The 25,678-nt window shown below is 45.0% G+C and overlaps 1 protein-coding gene across 2 annotated transcripts in view; it reads right to left on the bottom strand.

Moving 5' to 3' along the window:
* Positions 1-18,379, bottom strand: part of PTPN23 (protein tyrosine phosphatase non-receptor type 23) — a 1,404,706-nt gene extending 1,386,327 nt beyond the window's left edge. The window contains exon 1 of one of the 2 annotated variants that reach the window (XM_069645828.1): positions 18,118-18,379. In XM_069645828.1, the coding sequence (XP_069501929.1) occupies positions 18,118-18,201 (84 nt within the window). In that variant the 5' untranslated portion in view covers positions 18,202-18,379. The remainder of the gene's footprint in view (positions 1-18,117) is intronic. The other variant, XM_069645827.1, reaches the window with a different exon arrangement.
* Positions 18,380-25,678: the final 7,299 nt, after the last annotated feature.

Raw genomic sequence — 25,678 nt, 5'->3', positions numbered from 1 at the left:
GTCCTCAAAATCGAGCAAAGTTTCTGGTGGTCTCTATGGTGAAGGGAATTAGCACATTTATGAGAATTCTCCTTAGCATATAGAATGTCAAAGAGTATGGGTTCGCTCATGGGTTGAGCACCAGTTGCAAGGTGAATGCTACCTGCAGGTTACAGAACTAGGTTTACCATCAAAAGCATTTGATCATGTACGTTTTCAAAAGTGTTAACTAGTCAATATGATGCATCTTACACAACAAAATGAAAAATTGTTGACACTATGAAATTTAGATACACTAACCTAAACTTTACTGTAAAGCATTGAGATGCAGCGTTTTACAGTATCAATACTGTAATTATGAATTATGCAACAACATACATTTTAGGAATGGAATTGCATGACTGCATTTTAAAAATAATATAAGGTTGACACATACTGATCTTTGCCAGACAGGATATAGAACGCGTAATAAAAGCATCATCCCGATTACTTGTGTTTTGCAAATATTTGAAAAAGATAGTCTTGCCTAGCACTCCCACACATGCCTTTGGCACTAAGAATGAGGACATGATTACTGCTGCACTTTCTCACCATTCGCCGTTGAAGGGAACATAGAAAAGAGGCTGAAGAGAGCATCAAGGGCAAGAGAGGAATGCAGGGCAACCTGTGCTTTCATTGAAGAGGGCAACTTAAATAGCTAACTTTGCTACACAAGTTTTCATTTGATTAGCAAACCTACAGAATTGTTGGTTGGGCACAGCTTCACACTCCAGCACCCCAGGGGACTACAAGTTCAAGACCAACACTGGGCAGAGGAGGGAGGGAGGGCAGAGCAGGGAGACAATGTTCCGAGAGCAGCCACTTGCAAACTCCTGCCACACACATCCCTGCTGTCGCTGAGCCACTACTGCGACACAGGAAGGACAAAGCACCTTCACTTGTTGCTCACCAGTCACCCCTCCAGAGCTCCGAGGGTCGTGCTGCTCAGTCAAGCAAACCCTGTGGAGCCGCCATATACTCCCAAGAGGAGGAGGAGCCCTGCCGCCACTCGATCACTGCCTTAAAATTCCAAGTGAACTTTGTACAGCTCCATTGAATTTGTCCATTAATAGTGGCAGTGCGCAACATTAAAAGGATGCAACTGGACCTGTACCCAGGTGTGTTTTTGGTCTGTTCTCCATTGTTGTATATTCCAAATAGTGCAAGTGTGGAAATAAGTGTTCTCCAAATACTTCTTCCAAATAATAAGAAAATAAATTTGATTGTTGCACGTTATCAAGGTGGTGCCCACTGCACTATATTGGACTAAATAAACTTAAACCATTATGGGCTACATTACATCTGCATTTCTGACATCTACTCAACTTTGTATATGTGTCACCTTTAAGCTATAGCTTGATAAATCTATTAATGCTAAGGTCAACGAGCTCCTTTAAGGATATTGGTCTTAAACTTGTGCAAGGCAACCCCTATATACTGGACACATTTGCTGTGTCCTAGTCTCAATAAAACTAGCGTTACCCGCAAGGTCAGAGCATTTTGGGGTGCCTTTCCTCACGAATCTGACCCAAGAACTGGCCCCCAAAGTAACATCTGCCTTCTAGGAAAGGAAGATGTCCACTGTTAACCCTAGAGACTAACTCATCAACGCTTGGTAACAAAAACCTAGCGAGCAATATCATGTTAGATACAGTCTACTATCCTAGGCACATTTGACCTTCAACACAAAATAAACATTGTACAACATATCCATAGAACACTAAAGCACTATCCTTTTTTGTGCGAAGAGGAAAGATGGTCCCAATACTATTCGCCTGCAGCCAAAAGTATCCAAGATACCTACCTAGAAGCTAGCATTGGCAAAGGCAACAGTTTGTCTTTTGTGCAAGCATGGGATAGGCATTTGCTAGTCACTGCCATAAAAGTACTACTTGGCCATAAAATGGCAACAGTGGGAAAATTGTGCGCGACCTAGACATTTGATGACTGCCTGGCAAATGCCTACCTACTACCTATAGACAAGCCAAAACTGTTGGCTTTGTCAATGCTTCTTTTTAACAGGACTTCAGTGCAAGGGATAGATATTGCTTAGAAATCAAGTAGTTGAAGGAAAACTAGGTTAACACATTTTTATTACACCAGGAGCTCATTTACAGCAGCAATGAAGCCCTTGTTTTCTATTGTAAATTGGTTTATTACAAACCTTATGCAACTTTCCCATATAAAACAACCATATAATACATTAAACAATTTCATAACTATTATACATGTTTAAAATCCATACTTAATCATAATCAACTTAATCCAATTCAGAAAAAACTTCACAGAAAAAATCAAATTAATTTCCTACAAAATTCAAAATGTATCAAATCCATCTTATGTATAACTCAACAAGGTATACAGGTAGTCTTTTGCTATTCCCCATTTCTTTTCATTTATACAGGTTTCACTACTTTCTTTCATTCGGATCTTAATTTTCTAAAAATTAACTACTGCAATCACCAGGGAGGCAATAGAGCCTTGGGTAATATATCTCCATAAATGTTCTGTATTGGGCGACTCTGGAGTGGGTGAATTTACCAAAGAACTCTTCTCTTAGCTTCCGACACACCATAAGGTGTTTAAGAGATTCTATCATTGCTCCACAGAAGTGACACTGCACTGATTCTTGTATGCCTCATACCATACCAATTTAATCTCTTCAGTTGACAGCAGGTTAAATCCGAATCTTAAAAATGTGTCCCTATATCGACTGTTTGGAGGAATTTTGTGAGCGTTCCCACCACTGTGACATATTGGTCATTCAGTGACCAGCAGAATGTTTTCATTTTGTTTGCAAGGCCTTTAAAACCCATTATACTGGACTTCTTTGGATTGTCAATCCATTTAGTTCTCAGTAGTCTACAATCGCGAAAGCAGCCTCTGTAGACCTACCTGGGTTCTGTCTAACAACAGTATATCGTCAGCATAGGCAATACAGAAGCAGCTCACTCCCTTTAATTTGGGGGAAATAAAAGCCACACTCTGTAAATAGTCCCATAGATGTATCAACTAGAAAGGCATGCAGCAAGCACACACCCCTGACGTAAGTCACAGTGGGTACAAATTGGTGCTGAAACATCTCCATGCTGGTTGAGTCTTACTTTATCACTGTGTCCTTATGCAGAAGAAGGATAATAATGATATCTACAATACGTGATGGAATTTCCCAATCTTCAAGCTTTCTCCACAGCCTCGCTCTGCCCGCAGAGTCAAACGCGAGGCTCAGATCAGGCCACATAGAGTGCGTCTCCCCCAACCTTAGTTGTCTGGTCGATTAGGGAGTGAATCGATAACCCACTAGCATCTGCGCCTATATCGCTCCTGAAACCGGTCTGAAAATACGAAAGGATTCCCTGGTCTCTACTCCACTCTTCCTTTTGAGTTAAGAGACATCTGGTGAATATCTTGCTTTCAGTGTCCATCAGTGCTATTGGTCGATAATTTATTGGGTCAATACTGTTTCCTGTTTTGTGTATAAGTACAATTATTGAGAGCCCAGGCTGAGGGGATACGTTTATGCTAAAGTACGTTTCGGAAAGACATGTGCAGCACCTTTGCCCATGCAGCCACTACCTGTTTCAGGATTAAATTGCACAGTCCATTTGGACCTGGCGCACGAGTTTGGCCCAGCTTCTATAATGGCTTCCAGTGTTTCAACTGAGACATCTAGATCCCATCTTATATTTGGTTGTTCATGTTGTTGTGACAATGTTCCTTAATATAGTTGGGAAACGTGGTTCACCGAGCATACTTCAGAGATAGGATTTGGCACTGCCTGAGCTAGATGTTCTTTTTATTCCAGTTTACCAGTGACCAAACATTTTTTTGTATTTTTGCTCAGTACTGCTTCTAGCATCGCTTCAACGCCTCTGCAATAGAAGGCTTATTGTTTTTTTTAACCAATTTTGTAGAGCTTGCTTTGTTTTTTTTAATTTTTTTAATCAGGACCCTTTTTTAAAAAGGTGTTTCCATCCTTATTTTTATTTTCCGGATCGTACTTCTCATCTCCCTTGTACTGGCTTGAATCTCTCCAGCATACACATGCAGGCGCTTGGCATGTCGACCCTCACTCCTAGGCTGAGGGCATGAAGCCGTTTGTTTCTTTACAAATGGGGGCGTGGCCAGCACGCATGCCGTGAAGACAGGTTCCCTCGGAGCTCTGTCCCGTGATCCTTGAACCACGGATAAATATTGCAGAAAACCACGCTGCGGAGAGTTATAAACATATATTCCGGAACGAGAACAGATTGCCAGCGCTCGACGGAGTTTCCGAGTAGAATGGGAAAGCAGAAGTTTCGAAACGAGGGGCCTGAACTCGCACCCCCTGGACCCGCAAGATGGCGGCGCCCGCGATCGAGTGAAGCCGATTGTGGCCGCAGACCCAGGACGCCCTGCAGCTCGTTGCGACGGAGCGACTTCTCTGGCCCTGGCGCCCGGGGGCAGCCCACAGGGTGGAAGCGCTGAAGGAGGGAGTGTGACCGGAGCCTTTCGGCACCAGCGGCGACAACACACAGAGGAAGATCCGTTAGACTGAGGCGGAACGGAGCGGAGCCAACCCGGGTGAACAAGAAGAAGCCGGGAACGTACCCACGCTGATGCGAGGAGGCGCCAGTGACCTGAGGTGGGAGACTTGAGCCCGCGCTTCTTGGACCTGCGGCGCTCGAGGAGGGCTGGGGCTGGTGTGCGGTCGCGTCCCTGGGACATTTGAGCAGGCTGCCGTGGCGGAGTGCTCCCCCTTGGCCCCGTCCGGGCTCCTACTAGCGGGAGACTGATTCAGTGGGACCGAGACCGGCCCCCCTGCTGCACCAGCGACAGCGACTGCGACACACGGAGGAGGATAGGGCGAGCTGAAGTGGAGCGAACCGGGGCCTGCCCCCGAGTCGAGGGCTTGCGGCCGACTCGACGCCGCCCACACACAGGTGAGCCTGATCATAACCGCACAGCTGTGAAGGTGGTGGCACAACGCATTAATAAGAGAGGGGCTCCAGAAGCTCCCGACCCCAATCGCCTACCTGGCAAGCGGGGGGCCGGGGAGGCATCCATAACTTGGCCCCACGATTGCGGCGGCTCTACCCGGGGGAGGGAGGGTAACTCATTGGATCAGCAACAGCTCCGTCGTTGAAGCAGCCAGAAGCGCATTACAGCGACCTGTGAGACTCCAGAGGAGGAGGGGGCTGAGCTCGCTGACTCACCCGAAGCCTGGCGCTCGCCTTACCATACACTTGGCCCTGCTGCCAGGCGGAGGAACACCTGGAAGGGCGCAAAACAACATAACAAGCACAGCTACAATACTACCAATTGACGGTTAAACCCAGGGGCCGCCAGCCACTGGAGCTGGCATCAAGAACAACATAAAACACCTGCAGCTGGGATACCATGAAAAGTGGAACCCAATTAAAATAGCTGGAGGCCGGCCTGGACGGTACCTCATCTGCACGATTTGCGGGCAGGGAAATTGGACTTATAGGGTCCGCGCTACACCTATAGCCATTGAACATTGACCAGATAGAAGACCCCATCCGAGAAACTTCACTGGATAACTCCAATTCTGAGACATGATTTAAGGGCCGTAGGTGAGACTTCCATAGCTAGTACTAGAACTGAAGTTTTAGGATCTAAGGAGGGCGATGTCCCCCCCCCAAAAGCAAGCCGAAGTTGGTCACAATGGATTCCTTCACGACGGCCAAGCCCCAAAGACCACTGCAACAGGCCCAGGAAACGGTAGCGGAACCCTCCCAACAGGGAGAAGATCTTAAACGCGCACAGGTCCTGCAGGCAATAGCAGCCCTCCGCACGTCAGTAGAAGGGAAAATTGAGGAGATGAGGACAGACATGCAGCTTATGCGTCAAGACGCCCACAACCTCACGGAAAGAGTGACGACAGCTGAAAACACTCTACAAGAGAATGTGGAAGGCACCCAGGAGCTGAAGTCGAGAGTCCAGGTCCTAGAGCGAAAGGTGTCGAGACTCGAAGCGCGCTCGGAGGATGCTGAGGGCCGAGCCCGCCGTAACAACATTCGCCTGCTGGGGGTTCCCGAGGACTTGGAAGGCCCAGACCCGACTGAATTCATTGAGACACTCCTACTACAGGAAATTGGCCCAGGGAAACTCTCGCAGGGTTTCTCTGTGGAAAGAGCCCACAGGTCCCTCCAGAAACGTCCACCTACGGGCTCACACCCACGCCCAATCATAGCTAAAATTCTGAATTTCCGAGACCGAGAAATAATACTGCGTCACTCCAGAGAAGGAGGTGAGATCAAACGTAAGGACTCGACAATAGTCATATATCCAGATTACACCCCCACTGTGCAACGAGCAAGGAATTCCTTTATCCCAATAAAAGCACAATTAAGAAAGCTCAACCTAAAATACATGCTGCTTTACCCATCACGCCTCAAAATCCTTTACAAAGGAAGAGCCATATTTCTGGAGACCCCAACAGCGGCAAATTTGTGGCTAGAACATAATAATCTGGCTGACGACAAGGAAGACCCTCCGGGGTCGGAAATGAGATGATCACCCTCACACTGAATTAAGAGATATACCTGCACTTCCACCAGCGAGCTTATACAAGCAGACACCTATGTTATATCAGAGTTCTACTGTAATGATTGCTAGATCGGGCAAGAACTCCAGGAACCACACGAGCATCTGCGGAATGACCCACCCCTCCGGACACTGTGTGGGCAATTTACCCACACGCCTCCCGACCCGGAAGACCAGAAGTGGCCTGGAAGGCTCGGGACCCCCGAGCGTTGCAAGTTCAAAGCAACTGCTGGGGGCATTTCAAGGTTTTGTTCTTCTGTTCAGTTCGTTTTGTTCATCTTCCCCATTCATAGAAATGGGAGTTACTCAAATTACAAAATCTCCCATGAGTGCGATAGATGCTGCAGGAGGGGATGGACGGGTGGGGGGGGGGGCTGGGAATAGGAGTATTTCCGGGAAGAATTGTTGGTCCCCGGATCGTTCTGGACTCAATCGAAGAGACCCGACATGTCATCTAACGTCACAATAAAGATAGTGACGTGGAATGTGAGGGGATTGGGAACCTACTTACGCCGGAACAGAGTCAAGTCATACCTGAACAGGAAAAAAGTACAAATAGCAATGCTGCAGGAGACACACTGCACGGCGGATGCCCTGGCCAAACTGGGGGAACACTGGGGAGGACAAGGAGTGGGTACTACATACTCTAAATATGCAAGGGGGGTATACACCCGGATTCACCCCCAGCTCCCATTTCACCTAGTTGGGTCAGACATAGATCCTGAGGGTAGGTTTGTCATTCTCTGGGGCCGGCTGGAACAAGAAGAAGTATGCATAGTGAACTCTTACCTCCCCAACACTAACATCCCAGCATACTTGAACTCCATGTACACTAAAATCGCACCCTATAGACATGGCATTTTTCTTTGGGGGGGAGATTTTAATTGTGTCCATGATGCGAACCTAGATAGATCCCTGCCTCACCCAAAAGGCTCTTCACCGGCAACCACGGCCCTGTCCTTATTAACAGATAGATTGAGCCTGGCTGACATTTGGAGGGAACGCCATCCGGACTCCCGGGGGTACTCATACTTCTCCTCCCCACACGACCTTTACACGAGGATAGATTACGTCTTCATAGGCAAAGAACACCTATCACAAATAGAGGAGGCGCGTTATTTAGGTAGAACCATCTCCGACCACTCCCCACTCCTAATAGAATGGAATCAAACTGGCCCTAGACCCCCTATCCCTATGTGGAGGATGCCGATAGACGCTCTCGGTGACCCTGTCTTCAGGGAGGAACTACATGAATTCATAGATAACTTTGTTGAAAGAAATATAGGAAGCGTAGACCGCCTGAGTACGGTATGGGACGCTCTCAAAGTAGTGACGAGAGGCGAAATCATCACAAAAGCAGGGGGCATTAGAAGACAACTGAGGGGAGAATTGGTTCAATGGGAACGACAGGTTGAGCAGCTGGAAGCCGCCCCGGTGAGCACCCACCAAAGGGAAGACAACCTGAAGGAACTTAGAGCTAAATGTGCCCTCGCATGGGAAAGACTAGCCAAATTTGACTATGCCGCCAAAACAAACAAAATACACAGAGAGGCTGATAGACCTGGTAGAATGCTGGCCTGGTTATGTAGGAAGGAGCACCCTAAACACACTATTACCAAGCTACAGACTGAAGAGGGGGAGATAGTACAGACCCAGCAGGATATAAACGACACTTTTAGGGGCTTCTACGAACTCCTCTATTCTCATAATGACCAGGTCCCCCCAGAACAAATTATAGACACCCTGGGGGAAATAGGACTTCCCAAAATCTCCCCGGAACAGGCAGCAGTTCTAGATGCAACTATCACACTAGAAGATATATCCGAGGCAATCAAGTCACTAGCCACGGGTAAAACCCCGGGGAGTGACGGACTGCCCACTGAGTTCTACAGGGCCTATGAGACCTCCCTAACACCCTTGCTATACGAGGTTTTTCAGGAAGCACATGAGAGGGGGATACTTCCCGATAGTATGAGGGAGACCCTCTTGATTCCAATTATCAAACCCAATAAGCCGGCTGATAGATGTGACTCCTACCGCCCGATAGCCATGCTTAATTATGATGTTAAGATATTGACCACTGTGTTAGCAAACAGACTGGCCAAAATCATAGGGGAGGTGTTGCATGAGGATCAATGTGGCTTCATACCAGGACGGAACACGTCCATGAACCTACGAAGAGTACAACAGATTATTGCTCAGACAGAGGCTAGCACGGAGACGTATGCACTGTTGTCCCTTGATGCCATTAAGGCGTTCGATTCGGTATTTTGGGAGTGGCTAGTGGCGGTCCTGGTTGATTTCGGCTTTGGCCCGGGGTTTATTACTTGGATCAAGATCCTTTATACCAAACCTAAAGCCAGAGTAAAAACAGGAAAGTACATATCAGAGGCCTGGGATATATGCAGGGTCACCAGGCAGGGATGCCCGCTCTCCCCCATGCTTTACGTATTAGGGCTGGAACCTATTGCTGTTTACTTCCGTAGACAATTTTTTGATGCTGGGATACAACTAGGGGGAGTTGACCATGTAATCTCCCTTTATGCTGATGACGTACTGCTATATGTCAGGGACCCACTGAACAACGTACCCACGATGTTAAATGTCCTAGACAACTTCGCAAAGTACTCTGGCATTCAGTTTAGCAGGGTGAAATCTTGCTTATTCCCCCTAGCAGGCCTCAGGGGGAGAGACATAACAGATCTCCCGGAGGTAGGAATACAATGGGAATTGGCCTCATTCAAGTATTTGGGGATACACATATGGCACACCCCTATTCTAATGCATGAGCACAACACGAAGATTGTGGTCCCAGCCCTGAAAAAATCCATGCAATTCTGGGCGAAACTTCCCCTGTCCATGATGGGCAGAGCGGCAATAATAAAAATGATCGCCCTTCCTAGATTTCTCTATGGGTTTCAGCATATTCATTTTTACATTAAAGTGCCCTTTTTCCGCCAGTTAGAAAGAATGATCCGGGACTTTTTGTGGGGAACAGGAAGACGCAAAATAGCACTTTCCACCTTGATGCTGCCGTACGCCCAGGGGGGTATCCAACTCCCAAACTTTGAAAAGTATTATTTGGCGGCACAGCTTAGTTTCGTCACCAAATGGCTGGCAGATGAGGTCACATCTGAGACCCCCCTACTACAGACCCTAGTTGCCCCGTTATATTTAAAAGAACTCATCTGGGCCCCCTCCCACTTGATGCGTGGTGCCCCCTTCTTAGCTGCCCTGGGACAAAAAATCTGGCGCAGAACAGAGACTCTTACATGCACCAAACATCAGTATGCCCCAGACATACCACTAATCTCTGACCTATGTGGATCCGCCATTGATCTGCAACACCTCAGACACTGGGAAAGAAATGGGATATACTCGTGGGGGGACCTGTTTATGGACGGAGCCTTCAAAGACTTTAAAACACTCCAGGAAGAAGATGGAGTCCGCACAGGCCATTTCCTGTGGTACCAGAGGTTGAGAACCACAGCACGTACCAAATGGTCGTCATGGCCGGAGGAACCGGAACCAAACCCCCTAATCACGCTTCTTTATACTCTGGGAGAAGGATGGAAACCGGTGTCCCAGATATATGCCCAACTGAGTGACATCCCCAACCCACGGACTGCCAACTTGAGAGGTAAATGGGAAGCTGACATAGGCTGGGAAATGTCTGACGAAGAATGGGAGAGGGCCTTTGTCATTTCCTAAATCTGTCTCTAGAAACCACAGATTCAGACAAATTCAACTTAACCTCCTACATCGAACATACCTGACACCATCCAGGCTAACAAAACTTAACGACAAGTTACCCTCTAACTGCACATGGTGCGGACAGAATAATGCAGACTTGATCCATGTGTTCTGGCAGTGCACTAAAACGCAATCCTTGTGGACCACCATTCAACAGATAAGCAACAACATGGGAGCGACTGGATACAAGTGGACCCCGGAGGAATGCCTACTGGGCACGTATACCAGGCCGGCCAAACTCAAGCACTTCACCAAACTAATGGACATCATGTGTATACTGGCAAAAAGGGCCATGGCAATGTCCTGGAAGAAGGCAGCAGGGCCCCGACAGAAATGCTGGCACTCTGAGTTGAAACGCTGGGTCCGAGCAGAAACCTCAGCGTGGGAGGAAAGTGTAACTAGATCGACAGATGAATCTAGTTCGTCCCTGGAAGCTTGGAAGGAACTTACAGACTCCCTGTTTTATCCCTCTGATGACAAGCCTCCGTGAATTAACGAGAGCCAACCGCAAAATGGACCTGAGACCATAGTCCGCCAGTTTTTAAGCTGTTTCCCTCCTTTTCCTTCCCCCTCGCTCCATACTGCCTGGAACTCTCCCACCCCCCCGGCCCAACTGGCGACACCAACCCAACTCAGCACGCAGAATCACTGGGAGAAAGTTAATGTTTTATGGTTTGTTTGTTGTTGTCTTTCCTCATTAACACTGAACATCCTTGTACCTTGGCATATGTTGTCCTACAAATGTGTTGATTAATAAATGCCAATAAACAAATTTGAAAATAAATTGTTTCTTTACAAATATCGGGAAGGACTCTAGAAATCTTATATTATTCATTTGATCCATGCCTTTTTTTACTCCACCCCCAACCTGTTTTTTGATTATTCACTGTCAAATTTCTAGTTTTTTGGTATAAGGCTTATGACTCTCTAGGTGTACTTCAACGTTACTTTGTCATGGTCACTAGTCGGACTGCTGATTACTTTAAGACTTTTTACTACACGTGATCATCCTTCGGAAACCACTGCATAATCTAACCATGTATTAAAGTTAACTTCTGTGCCATGTTAGTTAGTTTGCCCTTTCAGAATTGACAACCCCCAACTTTCCCAAAGGTCTCTCCACCTTGTAACCTGGACAAATTGTGGTAATACAGGAGGCGATTCTCCCCTCCACCCGCCCTCCAAGTCTACTGTCTGTGGCAGACAATGGGAATTGAAATTGCCAATCATTAGAACCTGTGACGCAGAATGGTTCAATTTGAAAGCTCCAATTATATCATCCAAGGCAGTCATTGTATCGTATTGAGACAATATACATTTATCAGCAAAATATGATTACACACACCATTTAGGCTCAATTCCACATGACTTTCCAATATGCCTCGGTGTTCACTCGAGATCATTGCTCATTTGATTCCCACTCCCTGCTTAATAAACACACAAACCCCTGACGGAAGCCCAGCTTTAGGTCTAACAGTGTTTTGTTGATAACAAATACCCATCCCACCATAACTCGTCCATCGCAAACGTTTCTTGCAAACAAACGATTGAAAACACTTTCAAAGAATCCGTTACGTTGGCATCACTAGTCAGTTTCCCAAAACCCCTAATATTCCATGAGACTAATGAGAGAGTTTGTTTCAGGACCTAAGGCACTGATACCTTTGGGCTACGGACTCTGGTTTCTTTGTAGGTCTTGATGTCTGTTGCCTGGCCCTTGCTCAAGGGCTGCAATATCTCTCACGCAGTCAATGAGTACAGGCTCGCTTACTCGCCCCCTCTCTCTATGCAGGGATTGATGTCCCCCGATATACTTCTGCCGCCTCCTCCCCTTTTTGAATCTTCTTAATATCAACTGGGGTAACCACGAACCTGTGATTCTTCAACCTTTCACTTTCAGAAAGTACTAGAGCAGTGACCAGGTTTCAGTTAAAGTGCACTATGGAGCAATTAACATCCTTTTTATAAGGAAATTCTACTCTCGCAATATCTACGGTGCAAATTTCTCTCAAATTTGGTACCTGTGCCAAAAGTAACAGCTCATTCCCTGTTTAAACAAATGGTCTTTCCCCTTCCAAAAGTATGGTTGAACAGTTGCTGAACCTTTCCATATCGGCCCTCACTTAGACCTCTTAGCTCTTGTCTTGTGTTTAGTTTTTATTCTCATTTTTCCTTCTCACTTGACCCCTTTCTTCTCTTATATAACGTTGCTGTTATGATCTTTGAGGAGCAGCCCTTCACTCTTCCAAGGCTGCTTAAAATATAACATTAGTGACCTTATATTATACAAAGTTTGATTTACTGCATGATAGAGCTGTAAGAGATCCCATGGGGTGTGTTTTGGGTGGGGAGGGGCAGGCAGCGGGTAGGAATCTCCATAGGGATGAACATGGCTATGGGCAGTCAATGGAAAATAACCAAACGCCGTCCATAGGCCATGTCCCTCCTCAAATCCCATGTTCCTCCTATCTGTACTGCAACACAAGCCTTTCAGCTTATAGTTGGAACTAAAGTGCCACCTAATTGCCAAAACAAAAAATATATATTCTTACGATCAAATAGCATCCGAAGCAGACATTTTTTCAGCACTTCAAAATAATTCTTCTGCACTGCAAGTGAATGACGCTCAAAAACATCTCTCACATCTGTCCCTTTAGGGTCGCAACAATTTAGAGCATGTTTTGCACCCTAAAGTAGCCCAAATTCGGAATAAACTTCAAGTGGCCGCTCCCTGCCTAGATACGGATGCTCCTCATGCTAGCTGGGATAAAGTGAATATGCATTAAGCCAAGCTCAAGGTACTAAATGCTGGTGAGCTTAATATGGCTCTTTCCAAGACGAAGCTGTCCAACATTCCCGACCATGACACTGATCCTACTGGCTGTACAAAATCTATCAGACCATTGATTTCAACTGCATTACTTACCATCTTTAAGGCCGCCTTGAAAGAAAGCATAAGCCCACTTGGTTTAATTATCTTGCTGATGAGACAAGTTCAGGCCATTCTCAAGACAGCCTAATTTGGGGGTGGGGAGAGAAGAATTTGTGGCTACAACCCAAAGCCAATCTAAGATACCGTCAAATAATAAGCTGGACTCACACTAGTCAAACTTTCTGCCTGGTAGAGGCAATGAAACGTGAGTAGTATCCATGACGGATAACAGTAGTCGATAAGTGTTGATGTCAGGGTACTCATTTGCTTTGATCGGTCAACGCCCTTCAATACAGCCAACTGCACCATTCTCACATGCGCTTTTCAGGAACCATCAACCAAACTTTTACTCATTCTTGTATGCCTAAGAAGACGAAGCACAAACCCTTCTTCTATACGTGGACATTGATGCTGCAGTTTTGTCGCAATTCTCAAATGGACCGACAGCTGTCGGCAAGTAAATCAATGGCGAAACATTTAAATTCAAAAGTGACAAAACAGAGGTACTAGTATGTCAATCACTCTCCGACAACTGGAACCAGGAACTTTGGACACCTACCTTGCAAGGTCATTATTCTGGGCTCCCGTACTGATAGCAAACTTTCCCCTAAATTAGTAAGGTGACTAAAACATGATTTTTTCAATTGAAAACTGTTGGCAGACACCTGCCATTATTACCTTGTAGACGTTGAGATAAGCGAGTTCATTCATGTATTATAGTAATACAGCATGGGCCAGATAGCCCAGTTATTCGACATGTCTCCTTCACTGGATTAAAAACCTAGTAGCTCAACTACTACTTCAGCTAGTCAAAGGCACCCAAATATTGGCAGGTCTAAAACAGGTGCACTGGCTGCTACTCTCAAAGAGAGTCACGTTCAATATGATAAGCATAGTTCACAAATCTCTTAATTACCCTATTCCCAGCTTGTGAAGTTGCTTAATCACTATCGCTCCAGTCATGATTTCCAATCGGCATGCAATCAATCACTTGTCATCCCTAAAGTCAAATCAACCAATCGGGGTGATTGCACCTGCCTTCTTCTCCTTGGCTCCTATGTGGAATCCCTTGCCATCACATCAATTTTGCAAAGGGTCAAACACGATGGTTTTGTCTTCTAGCATGGCAATCTTTCCACTTTGACAAAACGTAACTTTTTTAAAATGTAAACAGTTAAGTTATATAAGCTCCTGGCGCTTGCCATATATCTTTTTTTCTCTAGGCACAAATATACTAAAAAAAAATTTTTATTATTGTGTAGATGGTTCAAACTTTTACACATAATACAAAAAAAAAAAAAAGAATGCAACCATTTGCAGCATACTTTTAAAATATATATAAAATAACTTGAACTAACCACCAAGTAATACATAATATATATCAAACATACCAAAACAGAATGACATCACAAGAGAAATCGAAAGAAAAAAAAAGAACAAATAAAGATGGAACAATGGATAGAAGACATATCATCATCACTACTGTGTAGCCCTGTGTTAAGAGATTAGCCACAAACTGCACATCCTCTTCAAAGCTCAGCAGAAGTTTTCTCACACTTTTCCATACCTGTGTGATTAAAAGTTAGTCCACAGCTATACCCTGAAACACATCTAAGCCAAAATATTTCACTGGTGATGTCTTCAAGATTCTCCACATTATTACTCAGATAACATTAGTAGTAAGCCATCATAGTAGGACAGGAAGTAAGGATATGTTTAGCTGACTCAATAGATTGTGTCATTACAAATCCTACAGGTCTGCTTCTCCACCGGAAGACCTAACCAAGCTCCCCTAACCTCAAGGACCTCCAATCTATGCAGTCGTAAATGCATAAATATCTTCTGTATTGCCAGTGAGGGCAAATGCCTGAGATAATTTTGGGGCTTTTTATAAGTGAAAGACACCCTAGAGAATGTACTTAAGGACTTCATACTGGCCACTTTATTATGACTCATCACCCAGTCCCATTTTTCTGCATTGTTTTTATGTGCTTTTAGGACAGCACCCTCACCATGTTCCCAATACGGTTGCCATCCAAACTTAGCAAAGAACTTCTCGTTTTTTATTTAAAATTTCTGCAAGGCATCACACTTATTGGCGGTTATTGCAGATTTCAGAATGGACAACAAAGAATTAGGATTGGAGAACATGATTTTTATGTATAATTTTCCTCTATTCATTTCAATAAGAGTGGATAAGGATATCATTCCCATCTCCAATCTAATGGCTTCAATAGGGCTATAGTTAGTAATCCCCGAAATCCTTCTCCGCACTAACCCCTCCAGGCTATCGGACCAATTATCCCAATCGTCATATGATGATTCCAAGGCATATAAAAAGGCTGTTCATAGTTTCTGCTTGTAGATATTCAAAATACCAAGCGACTATAACCTGCAGTCTTCTTAGAAAAAGTTGTTACGGCAGCCATAGTGGACAGCCCTTTTGCCCTCTTATTTTGCTGCACTACTTCATTTTTTAAAATATCAGATGAAAGATCATACCCAAGGTATCTATAACAAATTGTCATTTTAATGGGTGCCAGCGGGCTGTTTTTCATAAAAGCTCTATTGCTACATATTCTACCTACTGCCATGAATTGTGTTTTATCTAGATTTATTTTTAAGCCATTTAGTTCTGCATATTTGAATACAGCCTGGGCACGGTGGGAGATACCTATTAAAAAGTATTGGGAGATACCTATTAAAAAGTATTATCCATAATTATCAGGTCATCCGCATAACCAATCCATCCCACTTTACAGCTTCCTCTTTTAGGGAAAGCTGTTAACTTTTCTATAAATATACTACCAAAGACCGCAAGGAACAGGCTAAACAAGATGGGTGCAAGAGTGCACCCCTGTCTAAGGTATCAGTTTAGACATTTTACCAAGATTATTCAACCTAACTCTGGCAGTATTATTTTCATAGATCATTTTGCATGCATAAAGAAGATGTTCCGGCATACCCATGTTTTCCAATTTCGCCCAGAGTTTAGATCTATCCACCTTATCGAATGGAGATGAGAAATCTACAAACAATAAGTATAGCAGTAACTCACCTTTACATTTGGCTTCTTCTAGAAGGGTGTTTATGACAAAATGTTACTATTAGTGGAGCAGCCTTTTCGAAAAAACTTGCTGATGATTTTTTCCCTGGCTATCCATATATTAATCTCCTTCAATATTATGGTACAGAATATTTTACCTGCAACATCAGTTAGTGCTATAAGGCGGTAGTTCTCTGGCAGTGATATAGCACCTTTCTTAAAGACAGGTATATGTGAAATTCTCCATTATTCAGGTATAATACCTGTATTTATTATTTTTCCATACAGTATCACAAGAATGTCACACCAAAAGTCTGGATTATCTTTGAGGATTAAATTACACAGCCCGTTAGGGCCAGGAGCCCTGGAGAACTTCAGCCTCTTAATAATGGCTATTAACTCATCACGGTCTATGTTTACATTAAGTATGGGTTTCTTTTCTAAGGGAGTAATAACGCCTGAAAATGTATCGCTGAGATACTTTTCCCTTATTGTCTCATCGATGCTGCATATCAGCTCATCCTGCCCATTACTAGTGACCCTTTTATAATTGGCCCAGAACTTGAGTCTCCATCTAGCAGTATCCTGGCCATTTGTTGCCAGGCAACATTGTCCTCAGATACTCTGTATCTTTTGAGCCAATTTCTATACTCATTTTTTATTTTTTTGAAATGGTGTCAAAGTGAATATTTGCATTATCAATAGATCTGATTTCACAGCGCAGCTTTTTCAGGACCATGATTTTATCATAAGGTCACCCAGATTTCAGTCCCCGATTCATGAATGAGGATCTGCCCATAGACATAAAACCATGCATACATGTGGACACCAGAGTAAAATCTCATCAGCAGTCTCCATATCCCTAAATTCACCTCTCATTCCTCTACTCCACTTTCTAGTTTTGTCCAGATTTCTATCAGACCAACCTAGTCTACTTCCACTTTGAGTCATCTTTAAAGCACCAACCTTATCATAGTACATCTTCATATTAATAGAGGCATATCTGAGGCCCAATATTGCGTGATCACTAAATTCGTTAAAGTAGATTAGCATATCAATTATCAAGATATACAGCTTTTCACTAACATAAAAATAACCCAAAGTGGAAGCATTAGTCAAAACTGTTAGTGTCTTATTGCCACTTTGATTTTATATACATATTCTCAGGTTGTGGGCAAAGATGGGCATTTTTTGCTGGACATTCTTCTACAGCAGCTACCACAGGCGCACGAACACCTCCACCCAGAGTTTGTGTAGTCTGAGGAAATGTTTTCTTTTTCCAGCACTAATCCACCCTCTGCTGCCTCCCGATTCATAAAATGCCATCACCTCCCTTCATCATCACGCCCCAAACAAACTAGATTGCATACCTGTATATGTATTCACTTTTTAAGATGTATAATGTCAACATTTGCTGTTGCCAGCTCTTTGCACACCACATCAATCTTCAAATCTATATACTTATTATGTAAATCACCCAGCAGTGGGATTGCTCCAGTTATCATATTGGCATTCGCTTTCTCTAAAAGTCTGCAGGAACATCTATAAGCACTTTAGCGTGTCTCCACCTGCATTCTTCAGGGCACTCCTCTTGTTGCTGGCACTCTCTGCCTACCCGGCCTCAGATTACTTTATCCGCTATATATGTTCCATGCCGCTCTCGCCTAGCTTCATTCAGTTTTCTTTTGCATCCCTTATCATTCTGCCCCCTTCGTGTAATTCTTCCCTAGAACACCAGCCGGTCGCTCTCACCCATCCTTATCACTTTCTTCAAGCCATAAATCTCTCAAACCCGCCCATATCCCACGCCCCTCAATACCTGCTTCACGGCGCTGTTGAAGCTGAATTCTCCCGCCTCCTTCAAATCCAGCCATATCATGGGCATACGCGGTACAGCCTCCATCCTCCGAAAAGAGCCGCAGCCCGCAGCCACACAGAGCCAGCGACTCCAATCCGGAAGGAAAAGTGATGAGTGATGTCACGGTCACGAGCGCAGCACCTGCTCAGGGGGACAACAAACCAGCCTATCCAGACCCGGAAACGCAAGTGATGCCTGACGTCAGGATCACCAGAACTACACCCCATCGACAGAGCACGGCCCAGCTCCTCCTGACCCGGAAACACATCGGCGCCAGTACGTCACTATTTCCTAAATGGAATAGCATATAGTTCTACACAAGGGTTCTAGTTAATAATGTGGTTGACGAAAGGCGGGGGGCTTACGAGAAAGCATAGGTTAAACAACAGTACATATGAAGCCACGCAATTTAGTTAACCCAGAGAGCGCGAACAATACTACAAATCTGTGTCGTAAACCAGTACCGCTTGGAATTCCGGGAAATGTAGTTTCCAACAGTGACAGTTTAGCTGAGACGAGTTTCGTAGCATAGTTTACCGCAGTGACAGCCAAACACTAACGACTCTTAGAGTGGGGATTATTTTTCTCTATTTTATTGAGCAATAACAAACGAATAGCTAACATTGCTGTGACTCGGGAGTACCCAGCATGACAGGAGTGAGCCGGTGAACTATTCAAAAAGTCCAGATTTTTGGGAGGTGGCGCTGGCTTCAACCACTGCCACTTGTAGTAACGTCTTCCCGAATCATCACAGAAGACGTTGTACTTTTTATAGACTTATTCGTGAGAGAGTCCCTCACAGCCAACACACTGCAACGGCAGCTTCTTCTCATATGGCTCCGAACGGGGGTTTGGAACCATATGAGAAGAACGCTCCGAGATAGAACATGACACGTAATGCCTACAATACGAAAGTCCACACTATATAACATCTTTCCCCTAAAACATTAATAAGCTATATATAATAAATTAGCTATTTCATCCTTTAGATTTTCCTACAGACCAGCATTGTTACTACATTTGACCTTCCAGCCACTCTCCACCGCTCTTCTTAATTGCCCTTGTTCATCATCAAGATTGGCAGCCACTATCCAGTCTTCCTTGCTATATCCAGGATGGACTTGGGCAATAATGCAATCAGCATCCATTTCATCCCCACCACTTGACTCTTTGTCCCTACAGCTGCACGGTAGGCGGGAGAAACAATCCGCTACTTTATTTGTTTTTCCCGGGGTATACCATAGCTCTCAACCATTTGTCTCGCAAAGGCAGGTGAAATCACCCGATTTTGTTTTAGGCGGGTGCGACGCCCATTGGAATGAATGGGCGTGCAGGAAGCGTGGCGGGTGAGTCAGCCCTTTGCAAGGCGGGTGACACCCGCCAAAAGCGGGTGAGTTGAGAGCTATGGGTATACTTAATGTTCACATTGTATTGCATGATGATGAGGATCCACCTCCTAATACGTGGAGATGTCAGATGAGGATTTTTCGGGTTCAGAATGTGTATGAGTGGTTTGTGATCTGTTCTAAGTTCTATGGGAATTCCCCAAATAAGCCCCTTAAAATGCTCTAGTATCCACTTGACCGCTAGGGCTTCTTTTTCAATCGTCGAGTAATTCCTCTCAGCTCCTTTTAAAGTCCTTGCAGCGAAGGCGATTGGAGTTACATATCCGTTTTGAACTTGTTCCAATACTCCTCCCAACCCCATGGTGCTGGCATCAACGGACACTATGGTCTTAGCACTACAATCAAACATTTTAAGAGCGGGTGCTTTGTTTATCAGACTCTTGATTCTCTCCAATTCCTCTTTACACCCTTCAGACCATTCAAATTGTGTGCCTTTGTTCATCAGTCTTCTCATTTGAGCTGTCCTATCAGCATAGTGGTCCACAAATTTGGAATAGTACTCTGTGAGTCCAAAAAGGCTCTGAAGTTGATCTTTGTTGGTAGGATTTGGAAGTTTAAGAATAGTGTCCACCAAGGTTTCTTTCGGCCTTATCCCTTCCGCATTAATACAATGACCTAGATATGTCACCTCCTTCTGCTTGATCTTGCACTTTTCTATTTTGAGAGTGAGACCTTTTTGTTGTATTACCTGCAACACACCCAGCAATGTGGCGTCATGATCCTCTTCAGATACAGCAGACACTAGTATATCATCCTGAAAATAATAAACTCCACGTAGACCACTAAAAAGATGCTGCATTAGCCTCTGGAAAACAGAAGCGGCCGATGCCAGGCCAAAAGGCATCCTTTTGTATCTAAACGCCCCCAAGGGAGTTATGAATGAAGTCAGGTGTCTAGATTCTTCCTCCAACAGTACTTGATGGTATGCAGAGGATAAATCTAAGGTGGTGAAAAATTTTGCAGGCTCCATGGTGGTCAGCATCTCCCCGATATTGGGTAAAGGATGCCGATCTATCCAAATGTTATTATTTAAGTCTCTAAGATCAACGCACATCCTAATTGATCCTTCGAGTTTCCGCACAATCACTATCGGAGAGAGCCATTCCGAGCTCTCTATGGGCTCAATAATGTCCTGTGAACATAACTTCTCTAATTCTCTCTGAAGTGCCTCTCGAGTGCCAATCGGAATGTTCCTTACTTTGTGCACCACTGGCTTGGCACCTCTTTTAAGTATTATGCAATGTTTAAAGCCATTCAGGACGCCAATGCTGTCATTAAAAACTTTGGGAAAACTCCTAGCCAGGTTCATAGCAGAGTCACAACTTTTGTCAATAATGCTCAAGATGGGTACATTTTCTCCTGGATGAATTTTAATCCTTAACGATGCCTGTTCCCACCAACCTACTATTGAAAATCTGTTGCGAGCCACGTACAATTTGCAGTACGTCTTTCGCCCTTCGAAGTCCAACTGCACCCAGGTATACCCCACAATGTCAATGGGTGTCTGGCCATAGCCAGTCGCTTTGACCCTAGTCATGTATAGATCTCCCATTTTCTTTCCAAGCACCTTTAGGTAAGTTTCCATATCTACCATTGTATAAGTTTCCATATCTACCTAGCATTTTGGCGCTGGACTGCCCCTGGGCAGGACAAAGGCTGATATGCGGGGAAATTTCTTCTCTGTGAAAAGGACAGTGAGCTAAAGACTTGGTAGAGTCTCTCCCAGGGGTTATTCACCCAAGAACAGGTCATTGGGCTGTGTTCGTGCTGGTAGAGAGATTCCCAAACCCCCCTTTGTTTGCATACATTAACTTTGGGTTTCACCCTAAGTTAACAGGGCAATCCAGACGTGGACCCCTTGCTCACTGTTCTTAGAGAGGCAACAGTTTCACCTCACTGATGATGCCCAAAAAGGCTGAAACACGTGTATGGGGTTACTGATGGTACTCTTGTTCAGAGGAGAATTGCCTAGCATTTCGGCGCTGGACTGCCCCTGGGCAGGACAAAGGCTGATATGCGGGGAAATTTCTTCTCTGTGAAAAGGACAGTGAGCTAAAGACTTGGTAGAGTCTCTCCCAGGGGTTATTCACCCAAGAACAGGTCATTGGGCTGTGTTCGTGCTGGTAGAGAGATTCCCAGACCCCCCTTTGTTTGCATACATTAACTTTGGGTTTCACCCAAAGTAACAGGGCAATCCAGACGTGGACCCCTTGCTCACTGTTCTTAGAGAGGCAACAGTTTCACCTCACTGATGATGCCCAACAAGGCTGAAACAGGTGTATGGGGTTACTGGTGGTACTCTTGTTCAGAGGAGAATTGCCTAGCATTTCGGCGCTGGACTGCCCCTGGGCAGGACAAAGGCTGATATGCGGGGAAATTTCTTCTCTGTGAAAAGGACAGTGAGCTAAAGACTTGGTAGAGTCTCTCCCAGGGGTTATTCACCCAAGAACAGGTCATTGGGCTGTGTTCGTGCTGGTAGAGAGATTCCCAGACCCCCCTTTGTTTGCATTGTATAAGGAGACCCTGTATCAACCATGACACGTAATGATATCCCATTGATAGCCATAGACACCCATGGACCAGCAGCACTTTCCTTTGAGGTAAGAGCCAATATCTGCACTTCTTCCTCTTCAAATCCACTGGTGATTGCCACAAATTCATCTGAGTCTCCTGCTTCTTCCAAAGCTCTTACGCTGTTTGCGGTACTTCTTCCAAACTGAGTACCACCTCTCATCGCGTTGAACCTAGAATTGAACCTGCCTCTTCCTCTAAAGGTACGACACACCTTACCGAAATGTCCCAGCTGACCACATTTGTAACATTCGGCTGAAACAGCAGGGCAATCCTTTTCTGGGTTTGTGTGTTTATACCACCCACACTTGTAACACTTCCCTTGTGGTCTTTAGGTTATATCCTTCTGTTGTCTGTTGGTTATGGCAAGATCCGATCTCATTATTTTTTTTACCATAGCAACTATTGTCTCCTCATCTTTGTCAAAAGCACCTTCAATTGAGCTCTGAATTGACTTTATTTCAACTTGTTCTGTCTTATTTTGAACTTCCCTCATGCACTTCTCTCCGAGTTCAATTGATCTGGCTATTTCAAGTGCTTGGTCCAATGTTGGATTTTTGGCTTGCCACAATCGTTGTTGTGTTGGATTCTGGAGTCTGCCACATGTAAGACAAGCTGATCTCTGAGATATTCATCTGCCACACCTGTAAACTCACATGAGGATATTAAGCCTCTCAATGCAGCAACAGAAGCATCAATTGACTCACATTTGTTTTGTTTCCTCGAGAAGAACCTATACCGTTCAAGAACGATATTTGTTTTGTTCCCAAAATGCTTGTTCAACTTGGACAATGCAGATTCATACTTCCTTGCACCACCAGAAGAATCCCCAGATCCTTCCTCAATGTCACCAGGGACCGGTAATGTCCTGAAAATCCGCAATGCCTCAGACCCGATACAGTTCAGCAGAGTGGCCTCCTTTAAGTCATCGTTATACTTGGCACCTCCTATCGCTCTCAAGTAAACTTGAAAATTGTCCACCCACTGTTCCAGGGGCAAACTGGGCTCCCAGGTTGTGCCAAGAATTTCACTGGTGCTACAGTGTTCTGCATTCTTGTTATCTTTTAAATCTTGAGTTTCACAACTTTGTTTATAAGTGACCATGTGTCATCTTTCTATTGTTCACAATGTGTCTTTGTTTACTTCTGATATAGAGCACAAACTCCCTTATCGATGCTTCATTTGCTTGACTCACCACTTACATGGAATGTTGCTCTGTGCTGTCGTTGCGTGGCCAGTTTAAGACCTGTTATTTTTTTTATTTATTGTTCATAATAAAAGTCACAAGATTGCGATCAACATGTGCCGTGTCTTAATTTATCCACTTCGTGTCACTTGATATGCCATCACACATGTGTTACTGCAGTTTCTATGTTTTAACTGTTGCCGAGAGCAAAAACCATTAAATTGTGTACATAGTATTTGTTTGTGTCTCTATACAGTCACTGTAACGTTTCCATCAACACGCTTACATTGCGTGACTCCGCCGATCATCAAACCTCAAAATGGCGGCACGTAACACACGTCGCAGGGTACTATACTTTAGTACTCCATTCACAATCTCATCTCTTGCCCACAGCGTGCTCACGTACAAGGTGCTTTCTTCTAACCTTTCTGTTGTAATGCACTCTCGCGCTGATATCATATGATGCGCCTTCAACCATCGGTTACTCTCACGATTACTTTCTCACAGGCTTCCCAAAATATGCTGTACACCTTGACTCCGACTACCTCTGAAAGAACTCTCGTCGCAGCGTGGGTTCACGTCGACTGCCTTTTCTTTTTTTGTATTTCCGAAGTGGTTAACGTCGGATTACAGGCAGTTACACTCTCGGGGACTCTCTCAGCTCCTCGTCGCCATTTGTAGTAACGTCTTCCCGAATCATCACAGAAGACGTTGTACTTTTTATAGATTTATTCGTGAGAGAGTCCCTCACAGCCAACACACTGCAACGACAGCTTCTTCTCATATGGCTCCGAACGGGGGTTTGGAACCATATGAGAAGAACGCTCCAAGATAGAACATGACACGTAATGCCTACAATACGAAAGTCCACACTATAACACCACTGTAAAAATATCGTCATCCTAGTTGTGTCCACATGGGATCATATTGTAGCATAAAAGTGCATATGGAAACAGCACATTCATAATGCAAACTCTCACAATATCACAACGCTGCCTGTTGCTTCTCTTAACAGATATAAACAGATCTCCCTGCTGATTTTATTATCGCAGCGTTATTGTCACTCCAGGTGATCCCAGTATTCGGTGCGACCAGGCCTGGTGCCAGGGGGCGGGTCGCCACATTGACGACTTAGGGCGGCCTGGATCCGCGCACGTCTGTGTGGGCTGCCAGAAGCCTGTTTGCTGCCCGAAGTGGAAGAAGAAGCAGTGTCGGCAGTGTGTGTAGGGATAGGCCCCACAAAGGAAGTGGGCGTGGCCTGGAGTATCCCATGCCCAAGGCAGGGAAAGCACAGAGGCCCACTGGCGACTCCATGCGGTCCCTGGAGGGAGGAGGAGCAGCAGGTCCTCATGCGCCCGCTCCAGAGGACAAAGGGAATCAGGAGCAAGGAGAGTGAGGCTGCGTGTGTGCGGAGGGCCAGAGAGTAGAAGGCTGCAGAAGGAGGTCGTTGCCTGTGACATAGCTCTCAACTCACACGCTTTTGGCGGGTGTCACCCGCCTTGTAAAGGGCTGACTTACCCGCCAAGCCTCCTGCACGGCCATTCATTCCAATGGGCTTCTCACCCACCAAAAACAAAATCGGATGATTTCTCCCGCCTTTGCAACATAAATGGTTGAGAGCTATGCTGTGACCACCTAGGCTTGCAGCGGTAGAACAAAGGATTCTGCGGCCTGCCTCGTAGCGGAGGGTGCCTCAAGAAAAAAAAAGAGACCTGTGAGTGGCTCGTGGCCATTTGGAAAGGGGAGGATGAACAAGTGATGCAGCATATCAGTGCCGAGAAAGGGCAAGACAATGCATTTCAGTGCCCGACAGAGATGGCCTGGTGGTCCACGGCAAAAGAAGGTTGGCAGGAGCACATGGACATTTGTGTGGCTCATTTGGAGAAAAAACAGAAAGAGGTGCCAAAGAAGGAACATTTCAAACAGATGGATGTGAAAGACACACAGAGGGAAGAATGGCTGTCATTTCTTCTCCATGGACTGCTGAGAGAGTTTTCAGCAACCAGGTATTCACCATGCAAGATGCTACTTGGGAAAAATATGACAAGCACTGACAAGTTGCTGCTGACACTGACTGCAGGTGCACCTAGGGGCTGGGAGGTACTGGAGGGTTACTATATACTGGAAAGTAAGGGAGACTTTGACCTGGACAGCGCAAACAAACATGACAGACACATGAATGGGGTGTTCCTGAATGTGAGAGTGACAGGGATGCTTAGAGCTAGAAAGGGCGGGACATGTAGTTAGGCCAGTTTTTGGTGTTTGAGATGCACCCTAGATTCTGGCTGATGCTAATAGATGGGGTTCTTTATGCAATACAGTACAGTGAATGGCTAAAAATGAGTAAAGACATAAATAA

The sequence above is a fragment of the Ambystoma mexicanum genome, chromosome 2p, assembly GCF_040938575.1.
Source record: "Ambystoma mexicanum isolate Mex_15411 chromosome 2p, UKY_AmexF1_1, whole genome shotgun sequence".
In the NCBI taxonomy this organism is placed as follows: Eukaryota; Metazoa; Chordata; class Amphibia; order Caudata; family Ambystomatidae; genus Ambystoma; species Ambystoma mexicanum.
This window is presented reverse-complemented; position numbering and strand designations above follow the sequence as displayed.